General features: G+C 40.7%; 1 protein-coding gene across 1 annotated transcript in view; it reads right to left on the bottom strand.

Moving 5' to 3' along the window:
• Nucleotides 1-422: 422 nt before the first annotated feature.
• LOC110950654 (zinc finger protein Aiolos-like) overlaps nt 423-17,917 on the bottom strand; it is a 44,852-nt gene continuing 27,357 nt past the window's right edge. The window contains exons 3-11 of the mRNA XM_022193366.2: nt 15,767-15,887; nt 14,764-14,830; nt 13,924-13,998; nt 13,586-13,693; nt 10,309-10,647; nt 5,421-5,588; nt 4,981-5,097; nt 4,110-4,220; nt 423-3,038 (exon numbers count right to left, since the gene is read on the bottom strand). Coding sequence (XP_022049058.1) covers nt 2,422-3,038; nt 4,110-4,220; nt 4,981-5,097; nt 5,421-5,588; nt 10,309-10,647; nt 13,586-13,693; nt 13,924-13,984 — 1,521 coding nt within the window. The 5' untranslated portion in view covers nt 13,985-13,998; nt 14,764-14,830; nt 15,767-15,887 and the 3' untranslated portion in view covers nt 423-2,421. The remainder of the gene's footprint in view (nt 3,039-4,109; nt 4,221-4,980; nt 5,098-5,420; nt 5,589-10,308; nt 10,648-13,585; nt 13,694-13,923; nt 13,999-14,763; nt 14,831-15,766; nt 15,888-17,917) is intronic.

Below are 17,917 nucleotides of genomic sequence, written 5' to 3'. Positions count from 1 at the left end.
CTGAGGAGTCTGACCCAGTTAAAATGACCATGAATCATAAAAAAACTTTTACAAAAACAAAATAAAACAGTGCAACACAGTTAAAATGCCATAAGTTAAACAAAAAACTGATTTGTTTGAACTATTTATTTTACAAAGATGAAAAAAAAGGAGTATATATATATATATATATATATACACACACACACACAACATTTTTCCAATTGCCTACAGGTGTTACAAATACTAGAAAAATGGTAGCTCTACATACTACAGATGTTTATATGTCTAATTTGTTTCCATGTGTGTAAACAAAGCCTGCAGTTCAGCTGAGAAGTCCCTGGATTTTTGTCACTTAACTATTGCTTGCAGCTGAGTCACTCATGGCTTCATAGTTGTGCCAAGAAGCGCAGAATTCCTTAATTATTTAAAAAAAACCAGAATCTAGGTAGAAAAAATGATTTATTTATAGCAAATGTTTAGATGAGACATGAAAAAATGAAGTGATTTTGATGAAATGTCATGATTTTAAGCATAGATTTTTACAATTTTCAACACAGGGTTTCTGATGGAACCGCACATCACAGATGAGTATTTCAAGGTCCATAAAAAATTTGCAAATCTGATAATTCTTTCTGTTTTGAGAGTTTTGGGTTCTAATAGGTGGTGTTGTTGTAACTGTAGTGATTTCTAAGAAGACGACACACCGTTCAAAGCTGCCGGCAGGTTTTGGGTTTAAGGAACAGGTTCCTACAGCATAAAAACCCACTGTGATGCAGTTTGAAACTTCTTCCAGCAGGTGGATGCTGGTGTGAAAAGAGGTCCATTGATGTTTCTGTTCACAGCATAAGAGGAAGAAACAGTGAGATCTAATTACTGTAAAGAAATTAAGAGAGACAGTCCCCAGAATGTACAATTTCCAAGTCAGTTGTGGTGTTCCTAATGACTTCATATCATTCTTCTCTGTTTCTGCTTTAATTTGTGCATTTTAAACGTACCAGTGGCACAAGAGTTCAGTTCTAATTTAAAGTATCACACGCTATCAGGTATGGTTGGGTAACTCATTTATAAGGAGACACAGATTCCCTCTGCTGACAACTTTAAATCTGCACATCCTAAAATAGAGCAAAATACAATCCAGAATTTAATAACACATTTTCTGGCACTCAAATTACATGTTTATATTCTAATAAAAACATGTCATGTTATGCATCTGAGTAATATGTTTTCAGAGTGAAGTCAGGATAGATTGTGAGTGTGAGAAAAAGTAAAACCATGTCTGATGCTGCAGACAAAGTGGGCGAGAAGGAGGAGTATGGAAGGAGAAAGATCTGAGGAGGTTAGTTCTGTTTCTCAGAACTCCAAGATGTGTTTGGCTAAATCTATCCTAAATTTTTACAGTGTGGATGATGTCAAAGACAAAGATTGGAAAAACTCTGAGATCATAAGACTAGTTGAAATTACTGAAAATAATGCCAGAATCAAAGGACGATAAACACGTTTTAAAATTCGTACGCCACATTTCTGTTTTACACAATATGCAAATTATTTGTAAGTTTCCTCAACTAGTAATAACATTTTTTGTTCGGCTTTAAGAGGACATGTTTGCTCTGATGTTTGTTTCTTATAGCAGTTTATTCTCTTTGTCTGCTAAATATGCTGGTAGAAGGAGGGTTTAATGTCATATAATAACAGCTTTAACCTGAACTTTATTTATATTTGCATCCCATTTGTCTCTGTTCTTCCTAAACATATTGCATTTTTGTGCTTTCCTACACTTATATGTCTGCAAAAAAAACGTCATGCATTTCTACAGTGTGGCAACAGTAACTGAGTATAATATTCTGGAGTGTGAAACCAGCGCAGTGTGCAGAGTGAAGTGGCGTCTTTTGAAGCCATGACTTCTCTGAAAACCACAGCCTAAAAAGAGACATGTGACCTTCTAGATAATAGGATTTTTTTCTTCTTCTTTTTTTTTGTTCTACACTCTTGAATTGGCAAGTGTTTTTCAGAGAAGCTAAACCTCTCGCAAGGGAGGGTTTGTTTTTACACCTTTACAACTAAGATAAAAAAGCAGAAGATACACAGCAAATGTTTTCTGCTATTTTGTTGAACATTTAACTGAATATGTGGCTTTGTGATACAAACATAGCAAGTGCAAAGCTATATACATACACACACATATATATATATATATATATGCATGAAAAAGAAGTAGAATTACTCCTGCATCAACACTTTACAGGCCATCTTTTCAGATGAGTACAATATGACTAATAACACTCAGATACCCGCCTCACTTTTATAACGCCTTCCTTACAAACACACACTAAAGACGCAGAGAGAGACAGCTGCTACTTCATGCTTTCATCCCTGATACTACTTATATGAGTACATCTGTGTGTACTGCCTGAGTTTTTGTGTGAGTGTAAGCGTGAATGTCTACTTCAGTTCTAGGCGGTGCTCGCCACGGGCTATGTGGGAAGAGAACTCGTAACGGTCCCGGCTGCGGTGGCCGCAAACATTGCACTCCAGCGGGTCGCGGAAGCCGTGGCAGCCCATGTGGATGGTGAACATGACGTAGTCCAGGAAGATCACCCTGCAGTGTCCGCAGGGATACACAGCGCCCAGCAGCCCCCCTGCCTCCCCGTCACTCCGCATCACCCTCAAAGCCTCCAGAGGGGGCAGGGGGATGGGCTGCGGGTGAGGAACGCCGTTCTGGTGGTTCAGGCCCCCCGGCAGGTGCCCTAAGCTGTACATGACGGGCATCTGAGAGCCGTCGGCGTGAAAGGAGTCCATGCTGAGGGGGGGCTGGGCGGTGGGGGGGAGGCCCAGGAGTGGCATGCCCATCTTGTGGCCGTTGGTTAGGCTCATGGGGCTTTGGCTTAACGGGATCGGGTAGGACCGTTGGGAAGGAGGCGGGTCGCCATTTGTGAGGATGGGCTGCTGCTGGTGGTGGGCATCAGGCCCCGGGGAGCCCGTAGGCGGAGGGTCCTTGACATCAGCCGGGTGGACCGGCTCCCTGTTGAAGCTCAGGTCCAGGCAGACGCCGTTGTCGCCTAAACCAGAGAAGAAAGCACTGAACAGGAAGATCAAATTCCATTGAAAAGCAGCAGCAGTGCAGATGGCAAGCAGCAACACATGGAAAAGATCTAACGGGCTCTGAGGGGTCTTCAGGGCAGTGTTGAGAAACATGTGCATCCCCAAGGCGTAAAACCTGGAACACGGCTGGATTACAGGACAAAAAGAGGCCTTCAAAGCTTGAAAGCATCCAGAGCCAGCAGTGGAGGACGGAGGGCTGAGAGGAAGCAGACGACACAAGGCCTCGAGTGCAGCTGCAGCTCAGAAGTATTGACAGAGACACCTGCTCACGTTTCTCGCCTCCCGCCTGTTCTCTCTCTCTGTGGTTACTTCTCTTTTCCCCTGTGGTTGTCATATTGAAAGAGTTCACTTCATTTGTCATCCTGATAGAGTCGTAGGAGGCTTTTTTCTTTCTGCCAATACACCTTCACACCGAGCAGCTTGAGGCTTGATTGCAAAACTATAACCCAAAGTTGGCCTTAACCAGAAAGGTGAGAGCCAGCTATTGAAAATGTGTGTGTGGCGTGTACGCCCATAAAGTCTGGGAAATGCCTGCCAAGTCAGCCATTTACTGAAACTGTTATCTTTTGATCATCCAGGCAAATTATCTGAGCTTAAAATCAAAGCACAAAAAAGTGAGTAACTATACTGAGAGGTTTCAAGTGCACGTTTCACTCTCTGCTCTCCTTTTTTTAATGTATTCATGTAATTAACCATGCATGGTTACCAAATACCCACCTATGACACATTTCTTGCAGAGAATTTAGGTTAGCGGTGAGTACTCTGTGGTGTGCAGGTATGAGGCAGGTGTTCTGCCCTCAATTCCCATTTGGCAAGAGATGGAGGCCAGCAAAGACAGAGAGACAAACAGACAGACAGACAGGAAGACAAGGAGCTCAGCCTTCAAATAATCTGCAAAACATGAATTCTGTATAAAGGCAGAGCAGAAAGCAAAATGACTTCAAAAACACAGCAGCTATAGTCAGTAAATACATGTATGTTATTAAAAAGTGCCATCAGCTTGAGGTCTGAGCCTCTGCCGCTCTTACCGGTGAACTTCTGCGGCATTGAACTCTTTCGTTTGGCGACGTTGCTGGCGAGCCGGTTGAGCAGCAGTGCCCGCTCGGTGCCCATCTGAGTCGTGGCTATGTGGTTGTCCTCTGCGTGACAGGAAAACACGCGAGTGAGTGCACAAAAGGAAATGAAGCCCTCCTCTTTTGATCAAGCAGCGTCATCAGCGAAGCACTGAGCTGCAGCTGTCCACCTGTCGCAGCCTCTGAGGTTATAAAGTATAAAAAAAACCTCGCTAAACCCGCCAGCTGCTCGAAGTGGAGTCACACGAGATATTAATTTGAGATCAGAGGCTCCTTTTGACCTGACTTCCTGGTTGTTCTTTAACTTCACCAGTGCAGGAGAGCAGACCACAGGATGAGGATGTGCTTCCTCACCACAGCATCACTCAAGGCACAAAACTTACGACATTTGGTGACCACAGAAACAGAGCATTGTCTCTGTTTTGCAATCATGCAACTGTCCCGTCGAGGCGCCTTGTCGGGGGGAGGTTTTAAGATGGTGCACGTTTTTGAGTGTCTGCCTAAACTGGGCAGCCGGGCCGAAACATTTGCCCTACATGTCGGCTTCCCCTTTGCTGCTGCAGGCGCGAGAAGCGGTCCTCGCAGCTCTCAGCCTTCACACCACAGCAACCATAACCTATTTAGCTGTAATGACGGGGTAGTAGCCATAAGCTCATTAATGTAATGAGGCTGTAAAAACAGGATCTGTTAGCACTGACAGCTTGAAGTGAGCTGCGTATGTGTTTGTGCAGACTGTGCAGCGCTCTGACACCTAAATGTGTGAAAAGGAGTTTAGAAGATGTTCCTGTGCTTCGTATCAGAGTGCTGGTGCGGGAAGGCTGCTCACCTCTGTCGGCGGGACCTTTGCTCTGAATGTACACATGGCATCTCTCTCGGTGCTCTTCGAGTGAGCTGCGCTGCTTGTAGCTGCGGCTGCAGTAGTTGCACTTGAAGGGCTTCTCCACTGTGAGCAGCAGTTTCAGTTAATCACTAACACATCAACAACATCAAAATACTTACAGCAGCTATTATCTCGACGGTTTCGTGCCAAACCGATGGTTATGTGTGTCTGCTGTAAAACACGTGAACTGAAAGTGAGTGAGTAAGTTTCCAGAGGTGTGTGAGTGAACTGTCATGTGTGATGTGTGTGGGGGGGGTGTTACTGGAAAAGCCATGCGGGCACAGCACACCTCTGATTCAAAAGGAGTAAGAAACCAACCAACATGATACTGTACACAGGTGCATACAGTGTCAGAGCATTTGTGAGTGGATGTGGCTGGCTGGTACCAGAATGCGTGCGCAGGTGCCCGCTCAGAGCGTCGCGTCGGCGGCAGGCATAGCTACACATCGGGCATTTGAAAGGCTTCTCCCCGGAGTGCAGTTTGATGTGGCGAAGCAGGTTTCCCTTCTGGGTAAAGGAGGCCCCGCACTGACTGCAGTGGAATGGCCTCTCACCTGACAGAAAGAAGACACAAAGAGACAAAACACAGTGTGGCAAACAAGCCTGCATGTTTGTCTTCTGAACTCACTGATATTGCAACATGTTTTGATTCTAATCATTGCGAATTATTTGTTGCTGCAGATGTGCTGTGTTCGTTTGTGGTGGAAGAAGCACTCAGAATACTCTTTTAAATAAAAGTACCAATACAGCAATGTAAAAACACTCCATTACAAGTAAAAAGCCTGCAAATGGTCAAGTTTTAGCAGCAAAATGTAGGCAAAATATCGCAGTAAAAGTCCTGGTTTGGTCCCTCTGATTAACGTATGACTACATCTGACATTATTAGATTGTTAATACTACTATAATTTCATTTAGTAAGAGCAACTGATGATGCAAAATAGTGTCACATAAGTAAAGAACACTATCATTGCACAGTATCTATCGAAAGAGAGCTAGCATTAGCCGCTATAAGCTGCAGAACTCACTGATCACGCAACAAGTTTTTTTCCAGTCTGCAAATTATCTGTTGCTGCAGATTTACAGTGATAATTTGTGGTAGAACAAGCACTCTGATTCTTAATTGAAGTAAAATTACCAGCAACAACATAAGCAGCGAAACTGGTCCATCTCATTGACATATTTTATCTGCCGTCATTAGATAATTAATAATATTAATCAGTCAGGACATCTACGAAAACCCTATTGTTTTTGCTTAGTGAGACCCAAAAGTGACAAATGATGACGTTAAAGAGAGTCCCACAAGTAAAGAAACCTGCTGTTGCACAGTATCTATCTAAAGTTTGCTAGCATTAGCTGCTATAAGCTGCAGATATGGTTTCTGAACTCACAGGATCACGCGAGTTTTGATTCCAGTCTTTGTAAATTATCTGTTGTTGGAGATTTACTGTGTTAGTTTGTGGTAATAGAAGCACTTTAATTTTACCTGGTGAGAGCCATAAGTGACAAATGATGATGCTAAATAGAGTCACACAAATGAAAAACAGTGTCATCAGTTGTATAGTTCCACAAGCTGCTTGTCATAATAGATCAAGTCATCCTCCTGCAACTCTATATTTATTAATAAGCTTTACTTTTTCTTTAGGTTTATCTCCTATTTCCTATAAAAGCTGGTGCCTAACCATATTTAAGACATCTTTACTCCTTTAAGGTGGAAAAATACTTTATTACATGTAAAAATCCGACTTCATTAGGAGCAACATGTAGTTAAAGTACTACAGTAAAAGTCCTGGTTTGGTCTCTTTGATTGATATAATAATGTACACTACTAGTCAAAAGTTTGGACAGCCTTTCTCATTTAATGTTTTTTCTTTATTTTCATGTCTATATACATTGTAGATTCTCACTGGAGGAATCAAAACTATGAATGGACACATATGGAATTATGTAGGAAACAAAAAATGTGAAATAAGTAAAAACATGCTTTATATTTTAGATTCTTCAAAATGCTGCTGTTCCATACTTGTTGGCCCTTTTGCCTTCACTCTGTGGTCCATCTCATCCTAAACCATCTGGACTGGGTTTAGGTCAGGTGACTGTGGAGACAAGGTCATCTGACGCAGCACTCCATCACTCTCCTTCTTGGTCAAATAGTCCTTATACAGCCTGGAGGTGTGTTTGGGTGGAACCAAAGATCTCAAATTTAGACTCATCAGACCAAAGCACAGATTTCCACTGGTCTGATGTCCATTCCTTGTGTTTCTTGGCCTAAACAAATCTCTTCTGCTTGTTGCTTTTCCTTAGCAGTGGTTTCTTAGCAGCTGTTTGACCATAAAGGCCTGATTGGTCAGTCTCCTCTGAACAGTTGATGTACGGATGTGTCTGCTACTAGAACTCTGTGCGGCATTTATCTGAGCTAATCTGAGGTGCTGTTAACTTGTGATTTCTGAGGCTGGTGACTCGGATGAGCTTATCCTCAGCAGCAGAGGAGACTCTTGGTCTTCCACTTCTGCGGCAGACCTCATGTGAACCGGTTTCATCGTAGCACTTGATGGTTTTTGCGACTGCGCTTGGGAATACATTCAAAGTTTTTGCAGATTTTCTGGACTGACTGACCTTCACTTCTTAAAGTAATGATGGACTGTCGTTTCTCTTTACTTAGCTGACTGGTTCTTGCCATAATATGGATTCTAACAGTTGTCAAAGACTTCTGCACAACACAACTGATGGTCCCAACCCCATCGAAAAGGTAAGAAATTCCACAAATGAACCTTGACAAGCTCATGAAGCTCATCCAGAGAAAAACCAAGGGAAATCTATCATCAAAGCAAATGGTGGCTATTTTGAAGAATCTAAAATCCAAAACAAGTTTTGACTTATTTCACACCTGTTTCCTACATAATTCCATGTGTGTTCATTCATAGTTTTGATGCCTTCAGTGAGAATCTAAAATGTAAACAGTCATGAAAATAAAGAAACACCATTAAAAGAGAAGGGGTGTCCAAACTTTTGACTGGTTTATGTGATCTGAATATATTATTAATATTAAAGCATCAGTGTGTCAGCAGCATGTTGCTATTGTAGCTGCTGCAGGTTTGAGCTACTTTATATCCAGTTTTACAAACAGACAGCAGATAAATCTGAGGGTTCCAAACATGATTAATAGGAGAGAAAAGCAGAAAAAGGTGTCTTTGATTACTGCTTAGGTATCGGATCATTAGAATCTTCACTGAAATTGAACCATGTGAGAAGTTTGGAGGGAAAAAAATACATTTTTTTTTGTAGATTTTAACAAGTCACAGACATCTGAAGTGTGAGCTGACTACACAGCTTTCAGATGTAAGTTTGAACACTGCTGGTTTTATCCGTAATCTTGAACTGTGTCAAAGCTTCATCCCACAAGAGCTGAAAAAAGATTCATGTAGTGGAGCAGAAAATACAATACTTCCCTCAGAAATGGAATGGAGTAAAAGGCCAAAGCATCATAACATGGAAATACTCAAAGAAAGAACCTAAAAATTGTACTTAGGTTCAGTATTTCCACCTCTGTCCATCGACTGTAGATTAAAACTGACGTGATGTTCTCCATGAGTGCAAATTTTGCGACACTGCTGTTATTTTTTCCTTCCTTTAGTTGCTGTCTGGTTCCAAGTATTACAGTGATGTTGCATAAAAAACACACAATCATTCACCATCTTTAAAAGGGGAACAAAGCATCCACGTTGATTGTCAGAAACCTAAAAAACGATGTTCCCACGGCTCAGACTGCACAAATGCCCCAACGTACTGTAAACTCGACTTCCCCTGTCGAAAACACAGAATCGTGAGTTTCAGCCGAAGGCGTAAAAATTCTGCTATTCAGCTTTACTCATCAGTAACAAGAAGCTGGGATGCAAATTTGCGTTTTAGTAGTAAAACAGCCACCACAGCTCGTCCTTTTGAATTTAAGTGTTATTACATGGAATATGATGACTTCAGTAGCTTCATTTCCTAAAACTCTGCTTTGTTAGTCACACTGAAGAGTGATGGAAGAAACGAGAAAGATGATGTTTTAAATACAGAATTTGTGGCTTTTTTCACCGCTTATGACAGTTTTTATGTGTGCAGATGTGGCCAATGACAACTCGGTGGCAAATATGACAAACACCTCTGAACCTGAAGTGGTTTCTGTGTGCTTTTTTCCTGACACATTTTTTACTCACTGTGGTCTCATTTTTCACTGAAATACTAAAGTCCTGCACCTCTATGGAAACATGGTTATAGGTAGAAAGAACTCAGAAATGTCTTCCGTGCAGGATAACACATATACGAAGCCATAAATCGTAAAAAATAAATAAATCTCTATTTAGTTTGCAAACATTTAAAAAGACTTGGATGCAGGCATTACTAATACTGGAAAAAATGTTCACACTATGCGCTGGAAATATGGAACTATTTGCATTTTTCCATCCTCTACAGACTAGTAATTTTTTACACCAATCTAAGGATATTTCACTATGGGGAATGTATCTTCCAACCTGCTCCTCTGTATGCTGTTTTTGGGCCATGCTGCATTTATTTTACTGATCAAATAAGTTATATTTTCCTCTCAGTCTCTCTACTTTGTTTCTGTACTTGTCTCCATCTGCTCTGCTCTAAATATTACTAGCAGCTTCAAAGTTGCACAGAGGGTTGCAGAATTTTAGTTTTTTTTTAATAGAATCTGGTGCAAATGGTTTATTTTTGGAGAAATATTAAAGGGACATTTGAAACAGGATGACTTTAAGCCTATGTCTTGTTTTCACAGACCTACACATCACAGATGATTAGTTCAAGGACCGTCGCAAAGTAGAAAATCTAATGATTCTTTCAGTATGTGGCTCTGAGAAAGGGTGTATTCTGGTGACTTTTCTTTAAAGACAACATAGCTTTCGAATCTGCAGGCAGGTTTCAGGGTTCCAAGGGTCAGATGAGGGTTAGAGGGCATGAGATGAACATCCTGCTCTGCTCTGAATACAGCTTTCTGTAGGACTTACGTTGCAGGTCGATGTTGCTACTGTAATTCTTTGGCCAATCTGTCAATGCGATCAAATCACACATTTGAACAGCAATAGAGGATATTTCACAACGTACTGCAGCACTGGTTAAGGCATGTGCGTCATATGTGATGCAGATTTGCGCATTGTTAATCGAGTTCCGCCCAGTCAGTACAATGAGCTCCCAGTGCTATAAACGCTGTGGTTGTTGCGCAACGCTAGTGTTTGAGGTAAGGTGTGTGGCCTGTGTTCCTGTGCTTACCCGTGTGGCTGCGCTTGTGCACCAGCAGTACGTTAATGCTGATGCAGGACAGGCCACAGATGTCGCAGCTGAGTTTGCCTGGTGTCTGGATGCGAGGGGCCTCCGACGCTGCTGTGTGGGCGTCTGCCATGACAGCGCTGTCATAACGAGAGTAGTCCACCAATGACAGGTCCTGTGGCTCATTCAGGGTTTCTCCCTCTTCATCCCCATCATCGTTGTCTTCCTCCATCCTCTCCTCGTCGAATCCCTCCTCCATGCCATCCTCGCTGCCTCCCTTTGCTTCCTCTTGAGGAACCATCTCACGTTCTTCCACCTCCTCTGCTTCGGTTTTCATCACACCTAAGCAGAGCGGAAGTAAAGGAGAATACATTTGGAGTGACATTGGACACATGTACAAACAACATGGACTGAGGTACAGAGCAGCTTTCTCTTCCAAATAAGGAGCTAAATAAGCTTCACGCCAAGCTAAATGTGAAACCCACTGCTAAATCTTCGCTTCTACATTTGTGCCTAAAGCTGATATTAGTACTAGAACATCTCCAAAGTGTGGGTAGCTTAATTTGTCAGTGTCACAAAGAGATTCAGAAGATGTGTGCTCGAGATAAGGGGAAGGCATTTCCTCTGACTACACAGAAACTAGAACTAGGCCAGGAGAGAGAGACAGCTGGCGCCTCAGACAGACACCACCAATTCCTCATCTGCATTTAAAACTGATTTCACATTGATTAATCTACACTAAAAGTTCTCTCCAAGCCACTCTCTCAAGCAAACGAAAGCCAATTCTACCACATGTCTACTACTGCAGGTTTCCCTCCTGTTTTTGACATTTTTCTTGCTCGCTGTTGGTCAAACTTCAGCATCATGCAGGATTTATCCATCTGTATGCACATTTCTCACCACAGCTGCAGAGTCCTGAGGCCTGATCTTGCAGGACCTCTCACCTAACCTCTTGCTAAGTGCGCCCCCAGCACACTCAGTTCCATCCAGAAACCACACTGTGGTCTTGGCGGTGACTGGTGATGAGCTGAAGAGCAGCGCCTTGTATTGTGGAAAGCGCTCAGAGGTGCTATGGAAACTTTGCACACGCAGAGCTCCGAGAGGCCCGATATAGAGTCCAGGGTCTCTGAGCAGTGAACCGCAGGCTGTGCATTGAGATGCACATCAGGGCTTTAGGAACTGCACCTGCTGGGGCAGATGGGTGGCAGTCACAAATAAAGAGGAGAGCCGCTCTTAATCTTTTAAGTGACATACCAGAGCTACAAGTAAAAATTATGAAAATAACACTTTGCTGCAGTCTCTTAAGACTCTGCGTACTCACATGCAAACATTACACTTTTACATTACAGTTTTCTGCACCTTACATGTCACTCTGCTTATGTTATCATAACGCACATTATGTGTATTAGGTCACACCTGTTGGTAGCATCTAGACTTAGCCAGAGCATAAATACACAGTAATTAGTGTGAGAATAGGATGCGTGCAATATCCGTCAAAACATTCTACTTCTAAGACTTAGATAATAATAGTGAAGGTACTTAAAAAAACTTAAAGGTTGACGCTTTAGTTTTGGCATAAAATTTTGGTCATTTATAGCAAAAATAAGCTGCTCATCAGCTAAAATCCAGATCAGGACATCCTTTTTTTTTCCCAATTCCTAGATGATGCTTACTTTTTATTTGGTTCTATTAATTTGAAACAGCTAGGACAAGTTAAAAATGCAACGAAAATCAAAACTAAGATCTTTGGAGGATATTTGACAATGTTTTTTTTTTACAGTGTAATGAGGAAATATTGCATATATTCAAGGAATAAAACCAACATCGCACAGATGGCACATCACTAAATGCACCCAAACAATGACAAAAGCAGATTACATTCTAAGAATTCTTTGCAAACTGCTTTGAAAACTGAATGAAACAATATGATGTGCATAAGTGGCAAATTAAATGATAACCAGTCTGTTCAGTTGAGTGAAATACGAATGTCTCAGACTGTACTTGTTCACCACTTGTAATCTCACTCTAAGTAAAGGTTAAAAACCTTTCATGCAGTCTATTCTAATGGTTAACTAACTTTGATCTATAGGTTGAGAAAGTTCAACTGCACTTAGATTGATGACAAACTTCAGGTAAACGCGCAAATGCACAGTGGCCAGGCTAGAGTAATCATAGAATAACATTTTTGTGCTTTGTAGCAGTATCCTTCACCTGCAGATTCCTGCCCACTGTCTAACTTGCAAACATGCAGTTATTCATGACATTTCATTACATCACCACCTTCACCAGGCGACGTTTTGTGACAACGAGAAGCCATTTTAAATAAGGAGTGGCTTTAACGCTTTACACATTCCCCATATGCTACAGGAAGACGGAAATGGCAAAATATTGTTCTGCTGAATGGCACTTTGTCAATAATACACAGAAAGTTAGAAAACACACCGTATGGTCAAAACAGCCTTTTGAAATGGTAAAACACTCGATGTGAATACCTAAAAATCTCCAAGGGCCAATCTGCATGCAAAAATACACAGAACCTCTTGCAAACAGACATGAACCTGCAGGGATGCAGTACATGTAGTAAACATAATCAACAGTTTTTTTCTTGCCAATTACACTATTTATTAGTAAACAGTGAAAACCTAAAGAATCACCAGGTTTTCAACTTTCTGGCAGTCCTTGAGCTACTAATCTCCAAAAAATTAACCAAATCCAAACTTAAAATTAAGTCATTTCATCAAAAACACTTTATCTTATAGGTCTCATTTACAAAAATGGCCAAGAAAACTCAGTTTGCTTTGACCAGATTCTGGAAAAAGAAAAAAAAAATCTGTACTTCTTTGACCACATGAGGGCATTTGGAAAAATGTTGTACATGTTGATTCCAGATTTTTTCAATATTTGTAAAATACATAATCAAAGATCAACTTTCATTTTTTCTCTTATTTTATGAGTTATGTCATTCCAACTGTATGATACAACACAGAAGACATTTCTGAGTTCTCTCTCCTTTTTCATGGTTGTGCTGTTTCCATAGAGGTGCAGGACTTCATATTGGAGTGAAAAATTAGCCAACAGTCAGTAAAAATGTGACAGGAGTAAATAAATAAAACACACACCCTGCAGTTATTCACAGACGAAAAAGTTACCGCATTGATGTAAAGAGTATGAGCACGATGGCTAAACTGTACAATGGAAAGATGTCACAGATGTCAAGTGTTAGTGCCAATAAATGTTTATGCATGCATACTAGTGTGTCTGTGTGTGTGGGTAAACATACGTGGATCTGTGACACCTTCAGCACACTGAATTCCATTCTCACTGAATGAGTTATCCTTCTCTTTTTCCTCCTCCTGTGGCTTCATGTCTTCAACATCAGTGCAAGCATCTGGAAGGTGCCACATTGTGTATGAGCATAACGTATTTAACCAAAACACGTAATAATAAGTATTTTCTGCGACAATAAAGGAGTATTAAAATCAATTCATCAACTGCAACCTGCACAGAATCCTCCTCCTGTACGCCTATTATTACTTGTAGCCTCGCATGCTCAGGCGCTGCTTCAAGCAGGATGAAAGCCTGATCACGTACACTTCAACACCAAAGACATGAACTCACTCAGACACTCCGTCCCGTCTCCCTCTGAGGATGCAAATTCTGGATGTTTGTCTGCGTTCATGATGAAAAAAAGCTCTGTGAAGAGGAATTAATGAGAGATAGTTTGGAACCAGGTTGCTTTAAAGTCAGTAAGGTGTTTACGGCGCAGCTCACTTCATACTTTAACTCAATAAAAAGGCGGGTTTACTGCAGACATACTTAAAGACACATTTTCTTTGAGCTTCATACTAATAAAAGACCCCCCTTTTACTATTTCTACAGAGCATGTGAGGAAATAGAAGCAACACTTGCATGCTGCTGTTCCTGTTGGTTGGACAGCGTGAAAAGAATTATAAAAAAAACAACAGTGGGTTAAAGCCCACGGTTGATTGCTCGACCCTGTGTCTACATTTAGCCTTATGAGAAAGAGATGATGTTCACTGCACATGTATTTCCTGCTGCGAGTGTGAAAGCGTTTTCCACTCCAGCAGCCAGAGAGACTCCAACAGTTGTAGCCACAGTTTAAAAAATATTTTAAAAATCACAAAGTCCACTTCCTAAAGCTGTTTCAGACTGTTCTAATCAGTTTTCATTAAAATTCTCAAAGTATGAATATTGTTCAAATCTGCATTAACTGTAATCAGATGTAAAAAAAACAACAAAAAAAAACAGTTAGTGTAGTTTTCATCTTTCAGAGAGCAGAAGTGATTAAAATGTAGCAATAGGAAAGTTTCCCACATGGCTAAAATGACATTGAGAAGCGCATGTCTACATGTTGCAGTTAATGCCAAGGTTCATTTCTGGTTTCATGTTCTGCTAGAAGTTCTTGGTAAGTTTTCAGCAATGATGAGATGTTCTTACCTGCTCAGCACCCAGAGGAGAACTGATCTGGCAGCAGGAGATTCCACACTCCACGGCTGGACTTTCTCTGAATATGGAATATACGCAAAGTCACTACGGTGAATTTTGGACAGATCCCTTAAAGGAACAGGAACTCGTTCTGAACGAGGTGGAGCAACAAAGACCACAGAGCTCAAGAGTCGCAGCAACAATGAGAATTTACATCTGCTCTCACCATTTTCCTGCTCAAAATGTGTCAGTTATCTCTTCACTGAATCTGAGCACATAGAAACTGTATGGATGCACATATAAGAGTGAAACAAAGAACTGTTTATGGGTTTGATATCACTTCAGGTGGTCCACATGGTGCCTGACTGGTTTCCATTTAAGGTCTTATAACTCCATCTTGTGGCCAAACTACAAATCTGCTGTTCACCCCCACTTTTCTCTCCCACAGCCATAAAATAAAGATCATTCCATCTCAAATTATCACAGTTTTAGAACAATTTCAGCTCGACTCTTGCTGATTGGCCTGAAAATTTTAAAGCGTAAAACAACGATATGTAAAAAGAAATGTGTTCAATTTTAGCTAGCTATATTGAGTACTAGCCTGTCATATTAGCCTGTTGAACAACTTTTGAAGAACAATATCTCAGGAACTGCTAAAGGTAAAGAACTGGCATTTTTAGTGTTATTTCTTATCATGTCAGTGCTTCAGAAAAAAAAAAAAAGCTGTCCTGAAAAGTCCTATTTTTGAGCACATTAACAAAAAACTATGACGCAGAAGTCAGCTAGTGATATTTTATAAACTACACGTTGCTGCATGTCACAATAACACATTTGGTCACAAAAAAGAAAAAAAAAGTTGAACTTTCATAACTGACTGAGCAGGTATGACAAGTTGTACCAGAAAAACAAAAACATTGGTGGTCTGATCAAAGTAGAACAGAGCTCTTGAGTTTCAAAATGGAAACTGCAAGTACATACCATGCAAGCAAAGTGGCTTGGTAGGTAAAACTTTCACCTCGTAGCTAGAAGATCTCCAGTTTGCACCAGCCTTCCCAGGATCTTTCCGCACGGAGTCTGCATGTTCTCCCTGTGCATGTGTGGGTTTTCTCCAAGTTCTCCAGCTTCCTCCCACAGTCCTGGAAATAATTGGTGATTGTAAATTGTCCGTAAGTGTGATTATGAGAGCGATTGTCTGTCTCGATGTGTAGCCCTGTGATGACGGGTGATCTGTCCAGGGTGTCTCCTGTCTTCACCCTAAGTCAGCTGGGATAGACTCCTGCACTCCAGCAACCCTAATGAGAATTAAGCGGTGTATAAATAATGAATGGATGGATGATCACATCAGTCAGTGAAGCCTAAAATTAGTTTCAGACAAACTTTAAAACATATTTTTGCACAAAATAAGGACTATGGATGTCACACCTGTCCCTTCTAGTGAAAGAAAAATCACAAAACCTCATAAAATCTAGGTTTTAATTTCCCCTTATGTAATTTTAAGGCTGTTACCATCAGGTTGTTCCATCCAAGCTGCAACCTTCAGAGATGGAAAATGAGTCCAACGTAGAGGTGCCAAAAACCGTAGTTTCGCAAATGTCGACATGAGGGTGACTCTAATCCCCATAGACCCTCATGTTAAAATGTTCAACAGCAGAAATAAACATGTTTACAGTCTGATACAAAAAAGATTTCCCTCACTGTAGCTAATTTCCTCAGTCATGATAACTGTACAGGGGAATAATTTATTTATAACTCCCTAGTTTAAGTTGCACTGAGGCTTCAAGTCATATACATAACTAAGGAGGTGGTTGCTTTGGATGACAGGTAGGTGAATGAAGTGTCACGTTTTTTGCTTCACTTTGATAACTGACTATATTTCTGCCCTTAAGCCCCATTTGAAAAGGAAATACTTCAGATGTCTTGCATGTTAGGAGTCATCATTGGTATAGTTTCATATTCAAGGCAATACGTGGACTGCTGCCTACCTACATTTGCTCCTTAACAGCGCAGAAAAGTTGTGATCGTCACCTGCTCCGCTCACAAGATCATCTGTTGCTTTCAGTTCCGTATGTTCGTACCGAGCTAGGTAAAAAGGCTTTTGCTTATTCTGCACCTTCTGCCTGGAACATGTTGCAGAAAGATTTCAGATTAACTGAGTTAATCTCATTGAGTGCCTTTAAATCAAAACTGCAAGTTCTCGAGGCCATTTCCACAACTTGTACTTGTTTTTTATAACTTTTGTAAATTTTATTATTGTTGTTGTTCTTTTCATTTATTTTCTTTTTCTTTTTTCTTTTTTAGTATATTAATCATGTTTTAACTGTGTGATTTTATAACTGTTTTGCATCTGCTGCTGCCTATCTTAGCCAGGACTCCCTTGGAAAAGAGGTTTTTTGATCTCAATGGGATCTTTCCTGGTTAAATAAAGGTTAAATAAAATAAAATAAAAAATGTCACTTGATATGAACTTCACGAATGTTTAGTCAAACATATTTGGTGTTTCTTTTCTACCTTCACTGCGAGGCTTTTCTTTCGTGGGCTGAGAAATGACATGTTTGCACATTCGGAGGGAAGTCGGAGCACAGCTATGGAAATACAAGACCACATAATGTTTTCTGTACAAATTCAACACAACAGGCCTACAAGATCCAAAATTATGGCAAAGATTTTACTTTAAGTAAATACAAACATAAAAAACTCTTACATTATGTATATAAATATGATTTACTGACAGTAAAAATGTCAAAATTTGTCCATTTGCGCTTAAGCTGCATATGTAAAAACAACTGACAGTCGAGACTAAAAGAACAGAACTGCAAGATGATGACAGACATCTTGGTGCTTAACGATGAGGAATACAGTGAGAGAGCCATTGCTAACCAGCTTCAGATCAACAGAAGCCTATGATATCTTTAGTTTTTTCTTTATCTTATCTTTATATTTAGCCATATTCTACTTTTGCATTTCTTGTCTTGCTTCTTACATGCCTTTGTATGTAGCTGCTGTAACATGTAAATTCCCCCAGTAAGGGATCAATAAAGTTTATCTTAGCTGATTCTAAAACATGCATTGCAACCTTAAGAACTATAAAGAAAGGCGCAGAAAACAAGTGATCACGGTGGTCTTAAAATGATTTCAAAAGCTGTAGGTTTGTTACTTATTTGCACTG

Source organism: Acanthochromis polyacanthus, chromosome 3, assembly GCF_021347895.1.
Source record: "Acanthochromis polyacanthus isolate Apoly-LR-REF ecotype Palm Island chromosome 3, KAUST_Apoly_ChrSc, whole genome shotgun sequence".
NCBI lineage: Eukaryota > Metazoa > Chordata > Actinopteri > Pomacentridae > Acanthochromis > Acanthochromis polyacanthus.
This window is presented reverse-complemented; position numbering and strand designations above follow the sequence as displayed.